Source organism: Camarhynchus parvulus, chromosome 2, assembly GCF_901933205.1.
Source record: "Camarhynchus parvulus chromosome 2, STF_HiC, whole genome shotgun sequence".
In the NCBI taxonomy this organism is placed as follows: domain Eukaryota; kingdom Metazoa; phylum Chordata; class Aves; order Passeriformes; family Thraupidae; genus Camarhynchus; species Camarhynchus parvulus.
In genome coordinates this window covers 144,990,901-145,015,593 of record NC_044572.1, presented here as the reverse complement: position 1 = coordinate 145,015,593, position 24,693 = coordinate 144,990,901, and the positions used below count along the sequence as shown (strand labels likewise).

Below are 24,693 nucleotides of genomic sequence, written 5' to 3'. Positions count from 1 at the left end.
GTATGGAAAGATATCTGGTTTGTGGTTTATACGTGGGACTTCTGTTAGAAGTAAAATTGTCAACCTGGGCTTTTGAGATTACTATAATCTACTTAAATAGATCTATTATCTTTTATTGATGTATTTTATAGAATCACTGAATGGTTTGGATTGGAAGGGATATTAATGATCATCTTGTCCCATCCCCTGTCATGGACAGGGACATGACAGGGTATGGGACCAGACTAGACCAAGTTGCTCAGAGTCCCATCCAACTTGGCCTTGAACACTTCCAGGGATGGGGCAGCCACAACTTCTCTGGGCAGCCTGTGCCAGAGCCTCACCACCCTCACAGGAAAGATTTTTTTCCTAATATTTACAGTTATTAACCACAAAGTTTACACTAAAAACAAGATAAATATGTGCAACATGATCCAAAAATAAAATACGTTTGCTCTCAATAGCTTGTTCTGTTAAGAAATAAGATATTCAAATTCCAAAATATGTGTTGGCTCTGCACAATTCCTTTGAAGTAGCAATTAGGCAGGAGAAGCTGGAATATGTTTCAGAGCTTTCCCTGAACTAGGTCTGACAGTATTTGCTCTTAGTCATGCAGTATTTGAAAACTTTCTCTTTCAGGAGGTTACAAACAAGGTCAACCAAGACAGAATTTTTAAAATTTTAATTTAAATTCATGCTACTTGAGTATTTTCTTTCTGAATCAGACCTCTAGTGGCTTCAGTGAATGCTTTCCTTAACTTTATTTAGTGTTTAGGTGAAATATCCCTGGCCATCTGGCATATTTCAGTGCTATAAAATACCATGCTAACTTAAATGAAAGTAACTACCATTTTTACACATATATAATAAAAATGGACAGAAATGAACTTACACACACAGAAAGCCTGTACTGAAGTACACCTTTGTACTAAGTACATTCTACTAAGCCCAAGCATTGCTATACAGATTTCTTTCTATGTAATAACAAAAGAATTATACTTTCATAAGAACCTTCTCATTACATTTTTCCTGCTGATTTTTGGGCATCTTTCAGGTACTTATAAAAGCATTCACTTTCATATTTAAAGCCATTATTCTTCTTCGCATGGATGACAGTGTCTGTATTCCTTCAATCTATGAAATGTAATACAATGGACTTCCCTCTCTATTCATACTACATCTGTCTATGAATAGCTTTTCCTAAATGTACTCAGATATCAGAAAGTTTACTGGTGAACCCATATTCCATCTCCCACTTCAAAACCCAAAAGCCCACACCAGATCATGTCTTCATGCCATGAACAGAAGCCTTTCCATTGTTATTCATTATTCTGCTTTTCAGGACACCCAGAAAACTTAACTCTTATCAGATTAGTCTGATCAAAAGACAGCCAGTGTGCTGAACAGTCTGTGCTTACAACAGAAATGTGGGGAAAAAGAGCTGAAAATGCTGAAGTCCTTTTAAACTACAGGTATTTATCACCCAACATTTGAAGTATCCATCAGGAAGGTATCAAGAGCAACTGCCTTGACTTCAGGCTTAAGAATCTTCTCCCAAAGTAACAGAAAAGCTAGAGTTACAACAAAGATCATCTGAAAATAATATGAAAATTACTCTGTAAAATCTCAAAGCTTAATAATAAAGTCCTTTATTAAGCCAACCTATAAGTGTTTCCACTTAAAGAGAGCTTCTGCCTGCAGTGGTCTCAGTGATAGTGCCCACAGGTGAAATAAATCCAAAGAGCAGCACTGGTAGCTGTAATTGCTCCGTGTAAAGAACAGACATTATTCATTAATAGAATCAAAGGCAATGTGTAAATATGCAACATTTGAATATATTAAGTTACTATCATGGGTCAAAAAATGATAAAAGCAATCTTTGCCACAACCTCTGCACTCCCCAAAACATTATAAATCATGCTAAGCCTTGCTCATCAGTGCTTTTTAATTAAAATAGTACTCTGAACAAACCCTTGCAAGTGGAGAATAGGAAATGGTGGTTTTAAATTGGAATCTGTTGGCAGTGACAATGACAGACTACTGTTTGGAACCTCTTTAAGGAAAATGAACAATGTTTCAAAGAACAAGACAGAGAAACAGAAAGAAAGAAGAGGGTAAAAGTGGCTTTTAACAGAAAGGCCATTTGCAGAGCTGCAAAAAAAGATCACGAAATCAATAAGAAATCAATTTTCCAGCTGTTCCCATCTAAGGAAATCCATCCAAGGGAAAAAAATAAGGACACTACCACTACAGCTAAAATGTTTTCTTTTTACACTGTTTCTTTTCCTCATCATTCTCTGAAATTAATACTTACACTACTATACTATCCCAGAACACTGGAGGAGCACATTCACATATTTCTTTTAGATAAAAACTATCAAATTAAAAGAAAAAAAAAAGTTTTTGCAGAGATTAACTTGAAGGAGACAACACAAAACAACATCAGTGCAATGAACTCCTTTTGGCAAATTAGAACTGTAAAGGGAAGGAACAGCCGTTTTGTTACATGGGAATAACATCCCCCCCCTCATTTAATCAACAGGGAATATGAGGCAATCAGAACAAATATGGGTAGCTACAACAATCTTTAGTCTGAGCACCAACATCAAGGACATTAGAAGCAAACATGCACAGACTGTAAGCTCTTGTTTTGGAGATTTTCATCTGTTTTCATCCAGAAGGAGCCTAGTGCATATCCAACCAGAACAAATAAGGTTTTCATAGAACGAGAAATGCAGGAGTGGATTGTTTTTCATGCACCTCAAAAAAACCCTGAGGAGTTGCTAATGAATATAGACAGCAACATTTAAACCAAATTACTATCAGACCAAAACAAGTCTGGTTTCCTATACACAACAGCAGGGAGCAGTGCCAGAATCAGGAGGACTCATTCAATAATAACAAGTTTCAGATAAGCAGCTTAAACTAAAATACTTAGAAAGGAATTTTATGGGAACTTTTTATAGGTGAACATTGAGTTAGGCAATGGGAAAAGCTGTTCAGCCTTTTCTCCAAATCACCCCACTTTTTCCACAGCCAATGTCACCCCAAGTTCCTGGGAAAATGGAAACATTTTGCATTCTCTCTCCATCTCATCCTGAAAACCCCAGAGAAGATACAAGATTTGAAATGAAACAAACCAGTTATTTGAAGGGCTTAAAATATAAAACCTTCCCCCCCCCGCCTTCATTTCTTCTTGCTTGTCCTATTTACTATGAAAAAGAACATTGTATCAGGAAGAAAAAGCCAGAAAAAGCCATGTTATGAACTTGCTTTCCAAAAGTCTTACACAAATTCCCCCTGAATTAAAGAACAGTGTTAGCACTTCTAAAAAGCCAGAACTCAGCGAATAAACTGCTTAGAAAATGCCACAATACCTAAATGGAAACCACAACATTATCCACAAAGGGGAACAGGGACAGAATGGACAAATGATAATTTCTCTGCTTTTTAGAGACTGAAGCTAATTCAAGCCCTTTCCAGGAACCCAAACAAAAAGCTTCATATTCAAACTACTAAGCAGATAAACTCACTGATTTAAAATGCTGCACATCATCAGGAACCTATCAACATTCACAAAACCAAGGTAAATTAAAACATGGTGTAAATCTTGCAAAGTGACACTGAAATTATAATTGAACTCCATTCGAGAATTTAAATTCTTTTCAAAGTCTTATGCCATCTGGACTAGCCCTTATTTTCACTAATATTTACTACCTCAACTTCAAGAAGTCTTTATTTGTAAATAAAAAAATGTTTGGTTTTTTTTAATATGGCATACAGAGATTTTTCTCTTTTTTTTTCCTACAGATCTTACCTTCTTCAACCCCAAACAGCAAGTGAATGTTAATGAGAAAACTCTACTTTAAAAACAGTTCACCACTCAAAATCAGCAGTGTATTAATAGCTCCAAGAAACTGCTTCCACATTAATCCTAATGTTTTTCAAAATCTAAATTAATTATGATCTCAATAGGGAAACACAGAATTCAAGCTTAAGGCTGGAGATTAAAACAGAATTTGCACTGGTTTTCTAAGGAAGTGAACTAAATAACAGGATATAGGTTTTTCAATGGAATGGGCTCTCCCCTGTAAACAGTAAGACTGCAATTATTCTTTTATCTAATGGACACCTACATTCATGTTTTGTAATACAGACTGGATCATGAAATTAATTTCTTAGCCATCCAGACAAATATTATTTGTGAATCAACTTTCCACGAGGCTTACCAAATTTGTAGGATTTCCTGCCAAACCAAAAGGACAGAAAAGTGCTGTGTAAGCTGGGACAGTATCCTAGTGGGCAGCACATCATCTCCAGAGAGACCCAAGGGAATATGAATACCTGTAACAGGAACTTGAACCACAGGCCTTCCAGTACCAGAAAAATACTGAGATTTTTCTTACGAAGAGAGACAGAGCAACACACCATCTGCTCATTATTTTGGGTGAGATTTTGTTAGACAGCGGGTTATGGTAATGTTTTGGGTCTTCCCCATTTCTCATGGGAAACAGGACAAGAACAGTCTCATAGTATTGTAATATCTGTAATACACATGTTCTTCACAGTGCACATACAGTGCTAATTACAGTCCCACAACACAGACCTAGTGTGAGAACTACAATCTTGAGTCTGAGGTGTGCTTTGTTCATCAGTTAAAGCCACGTATTTCTGGAAATACCACATATGAATGTTTCAGGAACTATAAATCTTACAAAAATCCCTAACCTTTATGGTTTTGCAGAAAGAAGAAATAACTAAATGTAGATTTTAAAGAGTAGGTTTGAAGTTTCTTGCTATCAGTAACTTTTTTGTATCCAACTGTTCCGTACATCCTTTCGAGTGGCCTGTATCTGTATCCAAGTTAAAATAATTTTGATATCTAATTAGAAATAATTCACAATGCTCTTTTTTAAGTTACAATTTACTTAACATTAGAAAGCCTCCCTTGGTCTCCTATTGATAGACATGCCATCCTGGTTCCATTTCTTAATACACAAAGCAATGTCATTGGAGCTTTAGCTGCTAGAAATTACATATGTGGTCAGTACATCAGAAAACTCTGCCCCTGAGTTAACCCTTTTCTGAACACAAGGAAACATATATAAATTGGCCAAAATCAGAAATAAAGCTCTGACACAAATTTTCCCCAGAACAGGGAGGAATATTCAGATCTGACAGCCTTCCAAAGTAGTATTAAAGCAAGTCTTGGTCACAACATGCTGGACTGATGAGTTATTTTTTTAATGTAGACATTCCATACTGCCAGTGCAACAGGTTTTAAATCCATGTTTAAAGTTCTTAATGCCTAAAAGTGTGATTATGAACTCAGATAAAACTCACTTTGCATTTAACACAATTAAGCAGCCAAAACAGGACTTGACACAGCATCATCACAAATATATTCATGCAAAGTACAGAAGTGAAAGACTGGCAGAATATTTGCAAAATATTTGCCTTTGTAAAATGAAAACAGCATCAACTAAAAATCTAGTCTTAAAAAGCTTCAGTCCCACTGCCGTGTTGCTAATTTGGAAAAAAGCCTCAAAGGTTGGAAGCTGAGAAGAAGACAACAGCAGGACGAGGCCAAGAGCAACAAATGTGATGAGGCAGTAACTGAGACTGAGCAGTTCTGTTCTAACCCATGTTTGACTCAACATTTGGTAAGGAATTGACCTTACACCGCTACTAATTTCCTGCTTCTTGGAAAATTGTAGAAAAGCTTAAAATTTACAGCTAGTACTTAAATACAGTTTCTATTTCTTATCATAATGGAATAAGTTGTCAGCTTAAAAATTCATAAAAATATTTTTTTCTCTATTGCACAGTATAGTTCAATGAATAGAGAAAAAAAATCCCATTTAATTAAGAGAAAAATGTTCCTGAAACCATCTGTAAGTTCTTCAACAAATGCAGCATCCACCCGGTTTCCCTCATCCAACTGTTACAAAAATAACCCTGGCCATGCTTCACACATCACAACATGCTTTCTCCTGACCTAAGCAGCTGAGCAAAAAAAATGAGAGTCCTGCTAGTCTTCAGAGAAAGTTTATCACAGCAACCAGAGCAGTGAGTTATAAAGCTGGCTGGCTGTAGAGGCTGGAATTTTTCCTATATAAGCTGATGCTACAGCTATTAAAGAGTCAGTCTTCAGAGAAAATGATAAGGAATTGTCATTTAGTGGCTTCAAGAGCTTCATCATGGTACTAACAGTGTGGTGGGGTCTCAGGAGGAATGAGTCCTGCAGCTGAGACTCATACATAAATGAGACTGGCAACAGTGGAGTGGGAAAAGTGCTTATATTGAACTGGAAAGACATGCCACTATTGCTGCTAGCCCAGAACATTGTGTGACTTCTGCAGAGAAAGCCAAAGCATTCAAAGGCCACCAATGCACAGACCCCAGAAAGCTGACAGAAGACAGAGGCAGCTCACTCTGAGCAGAGCTTTCTGTAACGGGCAAGATTCTGGAACACTTCCCTGCGGTCAGCAGTGTTCCCAGTTTTCTTGCTCTTACATTAAAATGCATCTCAAATGAACAACTTTTTGCCTGTGATATTTTTCCTATGTGAAATACTTCCTCCAGAAGTAAACCTTGCAGTTTTTTGGAATGAAATAGGCATTCTCTTTCCTATTTGGAAAATAACTATTTATAAAAAAACCAGCTACTTAATCAAGTAGAGGAAGGAGAGATATCAGGATAAGCAGGAGGCAAAACTGAGTTCATCACAGATGTTCAAAATTCACTGGTTTCAAGGACTACACAGAGTTAGCAAAGGGAGTGAAGGAAAAAATGAAGCTGTAATTCATTGTCTGTAACAAGGTAGATTTAATAGCACTCAACAGAGGAAATGGGCAAGGACTTTACATACTGAAAGCCCTAAATCACCTTTGAGATATTCAGTTACAGTAGTGAGGGTTCAAAGCTTCCATCCACACACAGTTTGCTTCCTCCTAGACTTGCACAGTTTAATGGGTACAAAGCACATTAGTTTAATGGGTACAAAGCAAAAGCTTGTAAGCCTAAGGAAAGAAAAGCTTCATGAATCCTCAGGACTTTGCAATCCTCAATAGAAAGTCCTCTTGTGGTGGGTTGACCCTGACTGAACACCAGGTGCCCACCAAAGCCACTCTGTCACTCCCATCCTCAGGTGGACATAAAAGTCTCACGGTTCAAGATCACTCACCAGTTACTGTCACAGGCAAAACAGACCCGACTAGGGTAAATTCACTTATTACCAATGAAATCAGAGTAGGATGATGAGAAATAAAAACTCAATTGAGCAACACCTTCCACAGCACTCTTCCCTTCTTTCCCAGTCTCAACTTCACTCCAAAATTCTCTGCTCGTTCCCTCACAGCAATGCAGGGGATGGGAATGGGGGCTGTGGTGAACTCACCACACCTTGTCCCTGCTTGTTCCTCCTCAGGGACAGGACACCTCCCACTCTTCACCAGCTCCAGCATCAGATCCCTCCCACCGAGACAGTCCAACACAAACTTCTCCAGTGTGAGCCCTTCCCCTGGGCTGCAGTTCATCATGAACTGTTCCAGTGTAGGAACCTTGCATGGGGTGAAGTCCTTTAGGAACAGACTGCTCCAGACTGGGAATTTTTCCCTCCTTTAAATACATTATCCCAGAGGTAGCACCGCCATTGCTGGGCTTTGGCTTGGCCATCAGCAGGACCACCTTGGAGCTGGCTGGCACTGGCTCTGCTGAGCACAGCAGAAGTTTCCAGAAGCATCTCACAGAAACCACCACTGCACCCATCTGCTACCAAAACCTGGTCACAAAAACCCAATACACTTCTAAAGGTTTCTCTGTAACTTCTCTGGATATCTCAGTCTCCAAAGCTTTGATGGTGATTAAAATAGTTTTTGATACACCCCTCAGTGTTTCTGATGTTCTCACTCTACAGACACTTCTCAATCAACAAGAGCTTATTCTGCTCAGGCTGGCAAACTAATGCTTTAGTATTAGATATAACTAAGCAAGATTTAGTAAAGAAGGCACAGAAATACTACTAAAGACTCATACCATGCTCCCTTAACCGGTAAAAGACAGAGATAAGGCATTTAGATAATGTACTGCAAATGGACAGGTAAAAAATACCAAGCATCGAATTTAACACTGAACATGCAGCACACCAATGGCTTATGTCCCTGCTAAACATTCTTCTAAGGAAAAACAGACCATCTAGGATTGCTTTTTCAACTACAGCTTTAAGTACTACATCTATCTATCTAACTATCTAACTATATCTATCCCTGCTAAGGTATCTTTTTTGGTAGATAAGTGATCCAGTTCTAAAGAAAATTCTTTTTAGAAGTTATTTAGTGCAGCACTATTTTTCTGTACAGTGATATTTTCTAATTATTCTCCCAGAAGTGAAGCATACTTCAGGATACTGAGACAAGCAGCTGTTACTTCCACATCCCTTCTATAGACACATTCTATAAATAGCAGATCATAAAGAAATATGAAGTTACTCAAAGAGGTTTCTATTCTACCATCTCTCTATGTGTTCTAGAATATATGTCCTGGAAACAGGTGTACAATGAGGACTGATTCCTTGGAAAGCATTGTGAAAGAACCACTAATTTGCAGTGCCCACTTCGACTAGTCAAGTATAGTCAGGGGAAATTTAGGCACGTTGTTAAAGTATTCTTCCTCAAAATTAATGAACTACATTAACTTCTTCTGATTTTTTTAAGTTATATTCATACATGTTTACATTAACAACATTGAACTTCTTCCCTTATGGAGCTACAAGTGTTATATAGAAAACTGGTTTTCTGCCCAAAGGGAGAAAACCTGGTATTTGATTTAGATGGTTTTGGTGGGGATCTTTGGAAGAAGAGAGGTGAAGGTAGGTGAAAGAAAGTATTAGAGAAAAGCAAAAAATATCTAAATAGCAAATTTTCAGGAACACAGAATCTCCTTTTTTGCTAGTCTAAACAATGAAGTCCAGACACACTTGGCTGTAAAGAGGGCACACTAAAACCTTTACTATTAAAAGCATTGTCCTTGAAGGTATTATTTTTCTATAAGACTAAATTCATTTTTATCACTATAGTTTAGACTTAATGATCTTTTTTCTCTATCTTACTGCCCTGTAAGTTCAATTTAAGTTTTCCTTAACAATTCATAACTGCATAATTTTGTCATATACAACATAAAAAGTATTTTTATATGATTCTAATGTTTAATACAATAAAATCAAGATGAGTATGTATGGCTTATTGAGATACACTGTACAATGTTAAAATTTTAGGATTAGTTCTGAAGGTTTCATAAAAATACTTTACATGTCTGATCATTAAACCACTATATGACCACAAAGATAGGCTTAGGATGGAAGATTAGAATATTATTCTGTTTTAGTTGAGAATTAAAAGTCTACAACAATCGTGATTTTTTCAGATTTTTTGGAAAGCAGAAACCTAATATTAAACACTGAAGAGGCACGTAACTCTTCTGCCAAATGCACTGTAAATGTCTTTATGATGGTGTATACATATAATCCGATTTTTTTTTTTAAATTAAACAGCTCAAGCTTGAAGTGATAAAGAGAGATGACCACATTTGTCAGGGATGTTGGGTATAGTAGGTGCCAATTACAGAGATTGCACAGAGTTCTGAAAGGATCTGCCCTCTCCAGAACAACACAGCCTCCATGCACAGCACATCCACAGCTCCACTTACATATTCCCCGTAGGTCTCCTGTGCCGGGGGTGGCGGCAGGGGCCGGTACCCTGCCGGGGGAGGAACTCCTCGTGCTCTGGGTGCCAGAAGTCCCCGGCTCCGACTGACTGGTCCTCTGCTTGGAGGGACTCCCCGGGGAGCTGGTGCCCCTCTGGGCACTCCTGCTGGTGGTGGAGGCACTCCCCCACGGCCCCTGCAAACACACGGATCACTGACCATTAAACACTATACCCAGGGCCTCCCTTCCAGCACCTCCCTCCCCCACATCATGGCAGTTTTGCTTTGCTACAGCCAGAAAAAGTCTAGAAGAGATTTAGAGTTTGTCCTTCTCTGTAGGCTTAAATCCGATTATGCGCGTTATGCAAAAAATTCTGGAACATACAAACTAGACATGGAATTCAGTGATGAACCTTGCACTGACTTGAGTCAAGTCTCACACACTCAGGCACACCCAAAACAATCTGCTGGAATCAGTCAACTTCACTGGAATTTGACTTCTAGTATGTGGAATCACAAGCACAGAGTAACAGCTTCATTGGAAGGTGTCAGGCAATATCATACTCAAACCCTGCACAAAGGAATCTGTGCCACTCCCTTCTGATCCCATGAAAGCTTCTCCCTTCTGATTCCATGAAACCTTCTGAACACAAGCCAAAAATCACACTGGTTGTGAGACACTGAGTGCATCACCAAAAGTACATTTTCTTCTGCTTCTGAAGAGATTTCCACCTGTTTCAGGAAACATCCAAATGTAATAAAACTTGCAGGGTGATTATAGGATATAACCTGATGACCTACATGTATTTAAGAATACTAAATAACAGTATATTTGGTCTAAAAATTCTGAAAGCATGATAGGCACTAACTTGCGTTCCATTACTTTGGACACTTAACATGAATGAAAAATTTGAGACTTCAGTTGAACCAGTTTTCAAAAAAACATTTGATCCATTTAGAATTGGCTTTTCCTCCTACCTCCCTGTAGTAAAGGCAGAGACTTAGAGGTACAATCTGTGAGAAATTTTCATCAATTACCCTTTTAAACAAGAAATCTAAAACATTGCTAATAGACATCTCCTTTTTAAGGAGATAATTTCAACCCATGAGCTATAATTGAGTCTGAATGACTGCTGTTGGAAATAGAATTGCTCCAAAAAAGTCAGACCCTTATCATACACTCTAACAGATACATAGAAGGAAACAAGGCACAAGCTCTACCCTATCTTTCTACCTACCAAGCCATTATCTAATCAATCTCAAGACCAGTAATTGAGTAAAAATGTCCTGATTTCAGTAGAACAGTATGACAAAGACCCAGATTTGGCCTTATGATTTCCTATCCCATTTCATACAAATCATGTAATTTCACATCAATAAATGAATCAGAAAACAATAGAATCATTTTCCCACAAATAAATAGTATTTCAAAAACTGCATCACTGCATGAGGAATGCAAAAAATATAAAGGTACAACCAGGATAGATTTTATTAATTTTATTACTGATCAAAACACAGTCACAAAGTATTTTAAACAAGCCTAGAGAGTAAATGATTTAAAACTGTCCTTGTTACTTGGTTCTAGCTAATGGGTAGAATGCCTCCTCAAGACAGGGTACCAGCTGCTTATTTGACTCATTGTAGTGGGGGCAGGCGTGAGCAGTGAAGTTTCCAGACACAGCCTGCTGAAGTAATATAAAGAAATAGCAAATGTAACACTTTCCAGGAGAAGCCAGAGAAAGGGAAATGAACCTAGTGGCACAGAATATAGTCAATATCAAGTCAAACAAAAGAGAAAACTGTCAGTAAAAAGATTCAAGAATCATTAGGCATAATCATGACAGCATCCTTCAGGCAGGTTGCAAGTGAAAGCAGGAAATGAGATAGGCTGAAAAACATGGAAAAACATTAAAGGGAAGAAAAAAGGTACAGTTTTTCAAGCTACCATAGATTTATTCTTGAGAAATAATTAGAAAATCAGATCCATGTGATGCGGTCTTTTCTGCATTTCAAAAAAAAAACCAGTTAATAGGATTGGAATGGTGATGGGTGGGAAATAATACTTCTCTTGTATTATGAGACAATTTATGATCTTAACTTTTCATAACTGTGTTCATTCCTCCTACAGGACCCCTTAACCTGAGTTGTATGGTTCTCATGGTTACTGTACCAGGCTGGAGGAGACTGGAAAAGCACCAAGACAAAAAACCCAGTGACTGGAGAGTTCAATCAGCACCACACAGATTGGAGTTGTATCAGGTTATGATGCTAAGAGGCAATTTTTAGAAACTGTAAATTGTTATTTCTTTTAACTTGTATAGAGGTTTGTAAATTGTAAATCCTTTTAATTTAAAAATTATTATTTTTAAAGAAGTTATAGAAGAACTAAAGAAGCTTGATGGACATTTACAATGAACAGACTCAAAATATAGAGGAACCATTTGAACAGGAACCTTTGCACACCTTTGCAAAAACAACAGATCTGTTCAGGTATTGCTTAATTTGAAAAAGGTAGCTACACAAATTATATTTAAAAAGCTTAAAAGAGTAACATGTGCATATATGATATTGGGGGACAGCAATTCTGTGGAAAGTCAGATCAAATACAGAACAACTATCAAAAAAGAGAGCACTTGAGAAAGGGAAAAAGGAGCTCAGTAAGGCTAGAACAGGTTTTAAAAGAGGTATCACTTGGAAGGCTGAACCCAACTCTAACCTCAAAGGAAGAATCCTAACAAAACAAAATACTCAGAAAAGCAGGTCCAAGATAAGTGAAGTCCTTCAATTGTCCCAGAATCAGGAAACCTCTCAGAGCAAGCCTCAATCAGCAGAGCAGATCAATTCATATATTTGAATGTCTACATGCACATGTACATTAAGGTTTTGCTACACAATCAAGAATAACTGAAGAAGTTTCTCATGGTAGAGTTTTTCTTACAGCAATCCACTGGATAGTGCTGCCAATGGTTTATGGACAAATTATAGAACAAAAGGAACAAATAAAAATACATGCACTATTTTTCAATAAACTGCAACAGAGGTTCAGATGCCTACTCCAATTTGTATTGAATCCCAACCTGAATGTTTTAAAAAAGAAAATTGCTAAAAAAAAAATCAAAGTTACAGGAGGGGACATTTGGGAGTTAAGACCTACACACATATAAATTTATATATCCTACCATTACACAAGCCAATAGGTTCTGCACTATAACTGCCTACAGGATATCTAGAACTAAGATTGGTCCTGAGATTTTGTTAGAAAACAAAAGAGTACACATAAAACTTCACTACTCAATTGTGTGTATTCACAGACTTGTTTCCTGAATCAGCTTATTTCCTAATTAAAAAAAAAAACCAAACATAAAACAACTGGAAGTGCATCAGAAACTGTGTCAAAGATGACAAACAGTCTAGAACTGCTCACACATCAGGAACAATTAAGTAGATTAAAACACTTCATACCACCAATGACAACTGAGGCTTATCTGATGGGTCTGCATTAAAAAAAGGCTTTTATATCTGGGTCGAATAGACTAAATAAAGCAAATCTCAGTAGCTCATTTAATATCTTTTATTTCACAGCAAAATGGGTTGAATAATCTAATCTAACTCACATACCACATCATCCGTTGAAGATACTGTCATGAAAGCTGTTTTTGTTGGAATCTGACTCTCCTCTCATGATATTATTTCACTACTTACACTTGCAATTCAGTGTATGAAGAAAAAGAAAATACAAAGTGAAGCACAATTTCTATAAAACCATAAACACGCTAGAGAAGGGGAGAAAAAACCTCAAACAAAAGTGTCAGAAGCTGCTAAAGTGATTTGCAAACACTGTGGAGCAATGATAGACGATGGTTAATGTCTAAAAATGTGCAAATGAAACGTCTACCTTACTGTGTCCACTTCCAGCATTACTGAAGTATTGAATTTTGTGATTAACATCTCATTGTTTGAATCCTGAATTTATTGTTTAAGTAAAAACATTTTCAAGAAAATCTAACACCAAAATCTAATGCCACTTAGAACTATGCTACACAATGTTAGACTCAAAACATTTGTGAATGTTCAGAAGGAATTTAAAAGTACTGATCTAATAATTGATTCCCACTGAAATAGTATTTTACTAACTTATACACTTCCTCTTTGGCCTTTGTTAGCAATAATTTTTGACATTTCTACTTTCTAGTGGTCCCACAGTGTTTCTAGGATTTATTTCCAGCAAACTAACTTACTGCCCTTGCCCACGGTAGCAGGCACAGCATCTCACACTCATCTCCAGTTGCCCTCAGCAACAGCCACTTCCATCATTTCATTTAGCACTTTCTCTGCTCTAGAATCACACAGATTTTTATTTCCAGTTTAGCCTATCACTGGATGGCTGAGTTAGTAAAATTATTCTGATCATGAAACCCCAACTAGAGTCAGTTCAGAGCTTTCCTTCACTTTTATTGAAACAAAAAATTGGAACAGTTAATGGTATATCTATCTCCTAGATATACCATTAACTGTCACTATCTCCCCCCAGAAACATTAAATGGAAGAATAAGTTTAAAATAAAAATACTTGCAAAATTTAGGACAGTTCTTGAACACTACATTATTCAGTGAGGAAACACTTGAAATTCTTTAATTTTAGCATTCATAGTTCTATATATCTGCAGGGATTTACACTGTTCAATAAATAGATCTAACAAATTTGGTTACCAGATGTGGATATATTATCTTAATTTGAGCACAGACAGCTACATTCAGTGTTCCTCAAACAGTAAATATATTTGTTTTATATTAGACATCGGAAAAATAACAGACCTGTTATTTCGGTGCTGACATTTTAAAATACTAAAACACTGATACCCAGATACAACTCAGAACTCAAATTCCTGACCTTTCATCCTGTTTGAAAAAAAAGTGCCACCATTGAGTTAACACTCTTACAATTTTTTTTTTCATATTTATATTTCAAAACATTAATACATATGTTTATGTTTAAATTTTGTGGAAAATGGGAGATCACAAAACTAAAGCAAAACACAGTGAACACTAATAATATCTGCCTTTGGCCTAGATCCTGAGCTGGCTTTGTCAAATATTTATTTTGTGCTACAGAATCTTTTGCACTTCACTACCTACATGTTCTCAAGAAAAAAGTGATTCTTCAAAAAAAGAAACCAGTTCATTCCAGACATGGCAGAAAAGCAGCTGGAAGTTGTGAACACACTGCACAGTGATCCACATCAGCTCATCTTCTAACACGTAAGACACCAAGTTCTAACTCACAACTTCTGTATAAGTTTTATTTTTCCCCAGACAGTGACAGTCATTAAACCATTAGGACCCAGCCATGAACAGACTGAAATGTGAATAATAAATAGAAAAGTAAAAAAACCCTCCACACCCTCTTGAAAGCATAAATCAGAAATCTGCCATTTATTTAATGAGACTATTGTTTTCAAATACAATCTCTCTTAATCTGGGGTGTGAACTCAGCCAGCTCTACCTTATTGTGGCCTTTCAATAACTAAGTGAAGCTGCTTATAAGAAAAAGAGAGTAATTTTATCAGGGTCCCTACTGATAGGATGAGGAACAACAGCTTTCAGTTGAAGAGGGCAGGTTGAGATTGGAAATGAAAAAATTTATGTTGAGGGTGGTGAGACAACACTGGAAGAGGTTGCCCAGAGAAGTTGCAGATGCCCCAATTCTGGAAGTGTTCAAGGCCAGGGTGGGACTTGAAGCAACCTGGTCTAGGGGAAGGTGTCCTGCCCATGGCAGGGGGTGAGATGAGATGGTCAGTAAGGGTCCCATCCAACCCAAACTATTCTGTGATTCTAGCACTGTTTTCTAGCCATAAGTGACATGAAATGGTTCCCCCCATGCCACCCCAAGGTATCAAGGAACTTTTAGCCAAATTCTTAGACTTATAACTATCATCCTCTAGAATTTAACTTTTCTAAAACATCTCAATTGGAGTCACAAATGAGTGATCCTTGAATCTTATTTTTATTCTTAAAATAGTGTGAAGTTTTAGAGAGAAATTCTGCTTGAGTTGCAAAACCTCCTTAGAGGTGTACACTAACGTGTATAGAGTCATAGAAAGGTTTGGGTTGGAAGAGACCTTAACGATCACCAAATTCCAACTCTGCTTCCATGGGCAGGGACACCTTCCACTAGAATGTTAATATGTGCATTTTAACTCTTTAGTTAATCAGAAATCAAAATTCACATTTTTGTTGCTATCATTTATAAAGCCCTGTTTCAGGATGGGAATACACATGCACTAAAGGAACATTGATTCCTAAAGAGTTACATTTTCTGGTTTCACACCTTAACAGCATCACATTAAACACCATGGATCTTTCTAAGCTTTCTCTCACAATAAATTAAAAAGCAACTTGTATGATCATTCTATACAGTTGCCTCCAGAAAAAAATTTAAGATCATAATAAAAACAAAGGAATAAAAACCAGGCTTTCACCACTTTCCCTTCTTGTTGTACAGAAGAGGGGTTATGTCAACATAGTTAAAGTGCTCAGCATGAACACTACAGAAAACAGAAGTGCTGTGATTACATCTGAAGGTCATCTTTAACAGTATTAGGGACAAAAACTTGGGGCAAGGTGGGGGCAAAGGAAATATCTATAGGAGTCAGCTGTATCCTCTGAGATCAATGATGAGAAAAGAACATTCCTGAATGTAAAGCTCACAACACAGAACAAATTCCATCCAGCCACCCACAAAACCTTGCTTGGCTCTAGAGTCATAAAAATTCAGTCAAGAAAATTGGGAACAATCCAGAAAAAAGAATACAGGGTTTCCAAACCACAACCATTAGGAAATTACTTACCACACACAGGAATGTCTGTATATGAACTAGAATTTTTGTATGCAAACACAAATGTATTTTGTGTTTTCCACAAAATAAAATTTTGTTATGGAGCCAAAAATAGATTTAATAAGATGCATTATATCCAGTTCTCACATGCCTGACAAGGAGCAAAAAAGGCATAAATTAGTACTTTTTTTTTTAACTGAAACTGTTCAGGAGTAATAAAGGTTTCAAAAGTGGGAACTTAAACTCAACAGGATGTTTCATGTATAAAGGCTGGTATCATAACACCATTCTGCAGATTACAAAGAAAGGTTAGGATCAAGGTTTTAAACTTCATTTTGCAAGTCTTCTGAGGCTTTGCTTCAATTTCTCCTGGATATCTCAGGGATGCTGCCTATTGAAACTGTTTTATCCAACTCTGAGACAAAGCCTTTAAAGCTTTGCTTCAACAAAAGTATTATTCATTGAAATCCATTTCTGTTCAAAAAGAATCAGAGCTTTAAAACTGAGTTTGAGATCTTCACCTCAATGGCTGTAGAATCTCAGTAGCAACAGAATTGAACTTCACTTAAGGAATATGCTAACAGAGCACTTCAATTTGAGAGAAAAGTGTCTTGGAGTTTAGGATAAGCCCTGAAGTAAGGACAAGTCAAACAGACACACTTTAACTTTCCTTTAGAATATATGCGAAAAATGGTGATGACGAAACCACGATCTTTTACTGTCATCTCCAAATCCAACACTAATAGCATTTAAATTTACCCTGAAGACACTTTAATAGTTGTAGACCAACTCTGAAGGATTCTGTAAGCTCTGTAACAGAGTATCTCTTGCACAAAATGCAGATTTGAAAACATAATTTGAAAACAAAATCCAGAGGACAGAACTTGTGATGTTAGAAATGTAGTACTCTAAAAAACTATTTACATATGCGCATACTAGGTACCAACAAGGTAAATTAGTTATCAAGTTTTGGTGACAGGAAATGACCAAACAATAGCTTCTGTATCCCAGAAATATTATCTGAAGGACATGGAAAATGAAATAAACTTTAAATAGTACTTGAAAATTTATCCATACCCTGAGTCTGTAGCAGAATCATTACAGGCAACTGTGGCAAAGTTACAAACAGCTATTTAAAAGAACAAAAAACCAAACCAAACCAAAAAAGACCACCAAAAAAAAAAAAACCCAAAAAACCCTCCAAGACCAAATGAGGTATCCAATTTGAAAGAACTCTGGTATGGCTGATGATTACAAGATTACAAAACCAACAGGTGAATCTCGGTATATAATTAACATTACTCAGAACATTAAAATCAAGAAAAGCAGTATATATATTTACACAATATTACAAAACACAAGAACAACAATTTGATGATTGAGAGAACTTTTTCTCCCAGCACACAACCTACAGTAAGAATAATTTCTTTAAATTAAGATTCACTCTGCATTGCATTTGAATCATTTTCAGGATACATGTAACTAAGCAGATCTATATATATGGAATATTTCCTTAGTGCTGCTTCTTCTAATATCCTTCATCATCTGAGGTAAAATGCTTCAGGGTATTATTAAGAAATTAGTTCACAAGAAATACATTGAAACAAGAAATTAGTTGATAACTTGCATTCAGAAATGCAAGTTTCAAGTTGCATTGACAAGAACTGTACACAAAACAGAAGAAAAGATTACCACACAGTTAACAGTCACACTTAGGTGCTGCAGCCACAATCCCTGTATTCTGTAACATAAACAGTTATGAATTTTATTTAGGTTTTGTTTTCACACTTCAGAACTTGAAGGAGTTTCAACTGCCATCACAGTACTGCAGTGAAGATGGGGGATGCTAGAGTAAAAACAACACATCTCCTGTGACAAACAGCAAAAGCAGTGGACTTTGCCTACTCCCAAATCAAGCAAAAGCCACTTTTCACAAAGTGCCACTCAAACAAGAAAATCCAAATTCTACTTCCAGAGCACCTCTGTATCCTTTCATCATGACTATGAAAACTTAGTAGTATCATAAAAAAAGAAAAGTATACTGTGTAAATTGGAGATACTGCATAAATTGGAGATACTGCCTGAAATTCACATCAATGGAGGTAAGAGATTCACTGCTGTCAACTCCATAGGGCTCAAACACAGACTGCAGCTAAGGAGCAGCTCAAGGCTAGTTGAGTTGCTCCTAGAAATGTGAGCACCTAGAAATCAAGGTACTCACAGTAGGACTGAACATCTCCTATGCTGTGCACTACTTCTTTACGAAGGCAGCATTCAAGTTCCACAAGACCATTGTTAATTCAGTCCAAATGAATTAAACTTCCATCAATAAATGAAGGTTGTTTCCCCATCTTTTGCTCTTCTTTTGGGAATCCTTCATGTTCTGCTTGGGGGAGAAACTGTGTTTCAAGAGAAAAGCTTGAAATGCATACATTCCAATGAAATTCCACATACCTGGACAGAGCAGGAACAGGCACTCCTCTTGCTCGAATCGATGCTTTTCCACGGACAACTGGAACTTCTGCAGTTTCTGAGCCACCATTTAAATACGTTAATTCTTGAAGCTGTGCCTGTCTGATTTCATCATTATAGTCCTAAAACAAGGGAGAGGCAGAGTGAGACAAAAATCTAATTGTTTACCCACCACTCTCAGCAAACACTGCTCCTGAAAGTCTCCTCTTAAAAAGCTGGACATTCCACTGAAAAAGTTTAATATACATAATAAGATAGGAATAATATCCAGTCCAAATATTATCAGAGAATTCTACATAATAACTTCCATTTTTTTGCTCAGGCATGTTTTTCTTTCATTTGCATAAATTTTTATGTAGCTTTACCAATTAAAATGGCAAAGTTAAAATGCTGCAGAGATAGGAGGAAACTGGGAAAAAAAAATCAAGATCCCATATTCTGAACTGAGATCTAGTTTGTAGCTCCAGCTGTAGCATGACTGTGTGCTAAAAGCAGGAAAAAGAGGAGAGAGAGAGAGTTGCAAAGAAGTAGAGAATAAATACACTGTTGAGAACTGCACATGAAAATGAAGGAATAGATTAGGAATCTACACTTTAAAAGTCAGTCAGTTATAGAATGAACACAGGAATTCATTCAATACACACACACACACTGTTATCTAATAAGAAGAGCTCAAAAAATTAAATTCTATAATATGCAATGGTAAAAATGCCAAGGACATATGGCTTATTTCTGTCTGCACAAATCCTCTACTCTCAAGGTCTAGTAAAAGGAAAGCTCAGGTTTTTACACACAGAATTAAAATGGTACTTCTCAAGCACACTTTTCAGGGACCTTGAGTCAACCTGCGAAACAAGCAGAGCACACAGGAATAAAACAGACCCAGCACTGAACTCTGGAGATACAAGTATTTTTCTATCATTTCTCCTCCACTTAAAGTGAGCCAAGCAGAATGCAGCCATAAAGGTGAATTAAAGATAACTATTTTACCCAAGGTGCATCTGTACTAACTGAGAATCAAAATGCTCCCATAGGAACAAAGGGATACTTCTGGTACAACAGCTCTTCTGCAAATCCTCCCATTTCAAGAAGGAAGGCTTGTTCTAACACCACCCATTTTGCAATTCAATGACAAAACAAAGAATCTGCATCTCACTGCAAATCTGAGTTTATTACATTTATTCACTAGACAAGGACCAAAAGATTGCCAGGCAGTCTTAAAGACTCTGAAACATAACCCTGCATTGAAAGGAGATTAAAACTTCCATGAATTCAAATCTCTCAATTATCCTTGAAGCATTCTGCTTCTCCTAGACTTCTATAAATGGAAATAAAAAAGCCGTCCTTTATATGCCATTGCTAAAGGAACTTACTTGTGTTAAAAGAAGCACCATAACAGCATTTTGTCCAAATTGCCTTAAATAGGTTCTGAAATTTAACTCCCAACTGCCCACCTGAGATCATCCTCAATTTATCATCAGAAACAAAATAGAAAATATGAAAAAGGTCTAAAAGACTGAAATAACTGTTTCAAATCGCATAATTGAAGCTTTTGAGAAACAGACTCCATTATTAAATGGCCAGGACGCAATACATAACCAATCCATCACAGGGAGTAGACTAAAAACAGGAAACTGAACATTGTTCTGGCCAGCTACTGTACAGAAACCCACTTTGTATTTTTTGTTTGTTGCTGGATCAGAGCTGGCTACAAATGCAAAATTCTATGTCCTGTATAGAACAAAACACCAAGACACTGTACCACCAACATACAGTATCAAAGTTCTGACAGCCTGTATCAGATGCCCTTTATAATTTCTTCACAAAACATCTTTTTCAGAACTGTGCCCCTGGAAAAATGCCTTTGATCATTTTATATTCAATTAATTTAATCCCTTAGCAAAGATGTGCTCGGGTTGCCACTGTGTGTGTTGGGTCCCTTTTTCTTTTCTCCCTGATGCTTTCTCACTTTCCTGCAGCATATTACCAGACACAGCAGCAGCCTTAGGTCACAGAAAAGGGCTCCACTGTGCACAGCACAGAACAGAAAACATGGCCCTTATCACAGATGCCAGAGGCAGCAGGAGGATGCCAAGTGAAGGGGCAGTACAAGGCAGCCACGATAAGCAGCAGTGTTAATCCATTAGACTCTGAAATGGATTCCTCAATTAAAAGTAGCAGATGGTCAATTTATGAATACTCACTGCTGGAAACAGTGCACTTCAAGTCAAATTAAGCAGACAATAATCTTTTCCTCACCTAGAAGATAGACATGGAAACCCTTTAGACTGCATCCCTCCTCTGAACAGCTTAGGCAGTGGCAGCACTTGAATTTCAGTTAAAAGTTGCTGAATTTCAACTGAACAGATGTACTCTCACTTTATGAATAAACTGCCTACCTTGACTAACTGTAGTCTTATCCAACCATGGAGGGTGCATTTACACCAAGATCCATGAAAGAGATTTTCATCCCACAGGTCCCCATACTTACATGATCTAACTAAACCTTCTTTAAAATTGTATCTATGATTTTCACCCAGCCAGATCAACACATTGGCAGCAGCTCTTCTTGGGATCACTCTAGCTTAAGACTTTATTTCAATTTATCACTCAAACCATTAGCTACGCTATTTATTTATATCATGTTAGGACAGGTCTCTAAAAAACCCTTTGTAGCTTTGCAAAGCACTCAAGTAGATCTTTATCCTGACAGTGAGCAATCAATAATTATCAGGTTTCCAGCCACCTTTTTACACCTTACAGTTACTTGCCAGCTTACTTAAGGAAAAGTCTGTGAAAGCTTCCAAAGGCCACCAGACTCCTCAAAATGCCATTAAAAGCTATTTCATCACCACATCTTACAAACCAAATATGCAAAAAGTAGGACAGGCTACAGGAAAAGGTTGTGAATCCTGCTCACATTGTCGTATAACTGGTATAGATTGTTCTCTCAAAGACATTTCTATACTTGGCTTTAAAGACAAGGAAAACAAGAATCTCTGGTAACCAAAGGCAAAGGGTAGGTAATTAGCACTGCATCTGTCAGAAGACAAATGACTGCCACTGCTCAAAAATTAAGCAAAACAGGCTAAGTTCTAATGGCCAAAACTGCCATAGCCATAGAATCACAGAATGGTTTGGGATGGAAAGGGCCTTAAAGACCATTTCATTCCAACTCTCCAGCCATGGGCAGGGACACCTTCCACTAGACCAGGATGCTCAGGGCTCCATCCAGGCTGGCCTTGAAACCCTGGTATAATACAGAGGCAGGTGAGGTTGAAAGTACCTGGCTTTTTGACCTGACAGAAGTAATTCTGAGATAACCAGTATCAAGGACAACACCCACCAATCTAATACGCAAACAGGAGTGCTGACCAAAGAATCTGGCCAGAATAAAGGGAAGAACTAAAGGGTCAGGATAATTTAAAAGAAGGTAAAAGAATATACTTGAAGTCAGAAGTTGCAATTCCAACTGCAGAAGAAAGGTAAGACTCAAGGCAACACAAGCACAGCCAAAAATACCCTCAAAACCAGTTTCTATGTTTTGCATTGAGTCATATCAATAGTTTAAATAAAATTACAACACGGCAGCTGCTTGAGGTTAAATTTCAATGCAAGGATGCATGCCCATGGATCCAAAAATCCAATAAGAGTGACTGAGGCACTTTTGCTATAGCCAGCTACCACAAGGATATTCTGCATTCTAGCACCAAACATGATGTTATGTTCAGCACTGATCTGAAAGATAAACAATAACCATATTCATAAACTGGGTCCAGCATCTAAAACTGTAGGGAGTCAGAGTGACCCTACATTGTAAGGAGAATGCAAATTATTATCATAATCATATATACTCATAGCAGGACATCCTTCCTGAAATAAAATAGGTAATTTCTTAAGAAAGCTACAACAGAACTTGGACAAAAAAAATATTAAAATCCGAGTTGCATTTGGCAGCAGTGAACCAAACAGTTGTTCTAGAGAAGAAAAAGCTGCTCCTTATTCCTTCAGTGGCTGCTGTAAGGGGGGGCAGGCAAAAGAGATTAAGGCATTTAGAGCAATTCTTATAAGCTTACATTTGAAAAGCCAAAGGGAAATTAAGACAGTGTTGGCTTGATCCCACAGTTCAGGAAAGATTATGTAGCATCAGTTCAGCTCTGTATAATAAAGATGCAATGATCAAAAAATAAAGATGGAAACTTTTTATAAGCACCAGTCAATGGAATTGCTCATTATCAGTCTGTAATTCTACTGGCTTAACACACTAATGACCAGGTTTTGATAAGCTCACTTCATTTATGGTAACATTAGGGAAATCAAGCTCAATGAAGAAAAATAAGACCTCTGATGAAGGGGGCATGGGGATCAGGCATATCCTTCCTTCCAGCACGTGCAAGAAGCATTTACCAAATTAAACATATTTCTATCTAAAAAAGACAGCTGTTTGCTGTCTAGAATAGCCAAGAATTTAATTCTTCCTTATCTCTCCACACCATTAAATCATGAATCGTGTAAATAGAGTAACCTTTGACATTATGACAGCCCAGCATTCCTACAAATATTCTGTTGAGTATCCCCTGTCTGATGTGTTAGGATGTCTGAACAGTAGTATGCACGTTCACCTCTTTTCATATGCAACCAGAAAAAAGCAATTTGGAACCCGCAGACAAATATACAATGCGAAGCTTGATTTTTTTATAAGATTAGAATATAACACCCAGGAGATCTTTGCTTTTTAACCATCCTAAAGTGCACCTACATTAGGGTTATTTCACATCAGGACATATTCCTACTGAACTTGCTGACAATTGTCATTTATCATCCTTTGGTTCATACCACAGTGTAGTATTGGGGCACATGAACTCACTTCAGTCAGAAGAAACACTCAAGGAGCACACACCTCCAGTCACCTGGAGACTTAGTTTCATAAAATAGCTTGAGTTGGAAAGGAGCAAGAGGGATCATTTAAGTCCAAACCCTGGCCCTACATAGGACAACTCTAGAATTCCACCATTGCCTGAGAGTATTGTCCATTTCTTGAACTCTGTCATGTTTGGTGCCATGACCATTTCCCTGGGAAGCCTGTTCTGGTGCTCAACCACTCTCTGGGTGGTTACACAGATGTGGACTAGGTTTGGTACAAACTGTAACTCCCAAAATACACACAGGAGCACTGTTAAGTCACCAGCACCAACTGTACAAGAGACAACCCCCGCTGGTCCCCGATACAGCCACTCTGGCTCCACTCAGACATTTCCAAGCTGCTGTCAGTCAGACACATGCCTCAGGAAACTTTCCTTGGCCAGGTCCCCACAATTCCCAGATCTGACACTAATAAACACTAACACTCGGGTAACATTTTCAGCAGTAAAAATAAACAGAAGTCAATGCGCCTTGAGAATGCTTTGCTTTCTATACTATTCCTTTGATCACCAATAAACACTGAAGAAATGTTCCCTTAAGAGCTAAAACAGTTGGGAACTTCACACAGAGAAACATCACCTCAAGTGCTCCAGAACTTCCTAAGAGAGGCTGGATTTTTTTAAGCTGTTTAAGATTGAAAAGAAGTAAGGTTGCTTCTTACATGAGGAGCAGATGCAGCTATCTTCTTATAGAAGACAGAAATCAATTAACTAGATATATCCCAAACCTGGAGTACAAAATTGTACTGGAAACCAGATGTCATTTTATACACTCATACAATG

At 37.4% G+C, this 24,693-nt stretch overlaps 1 protein-coding gene across 1 annotated transcript in view; it reads right to left on the bottom strand.

Annotated features, from left to right (window-relative positions):
- The window catches only part of KHDRBS3 (KH RNA binding domain containing, signal transduction associated 3), an 88,759-nt gene that overhangs the window by 25,275 nt on the left and 38,791 nt on the right, over positions 1-24,693 (bottom strand). Inside the window, exons 5-6 of the mRNA XM_030965945.1 lie at positions 18,971-19,110; positions 9,685-9,877 (exon numbers count right to left, since the gene is read on the bottom strand). Of these exons, the coding sequence (XP_030821805.1) occupies positions 9,685-9,877; positions 18,971-19,110 (333 nt within the window). The remainder of the gene's footprint in view (positions 1-9,684; positions 9,878-18,970; positions 19,111-24,693) is intronic.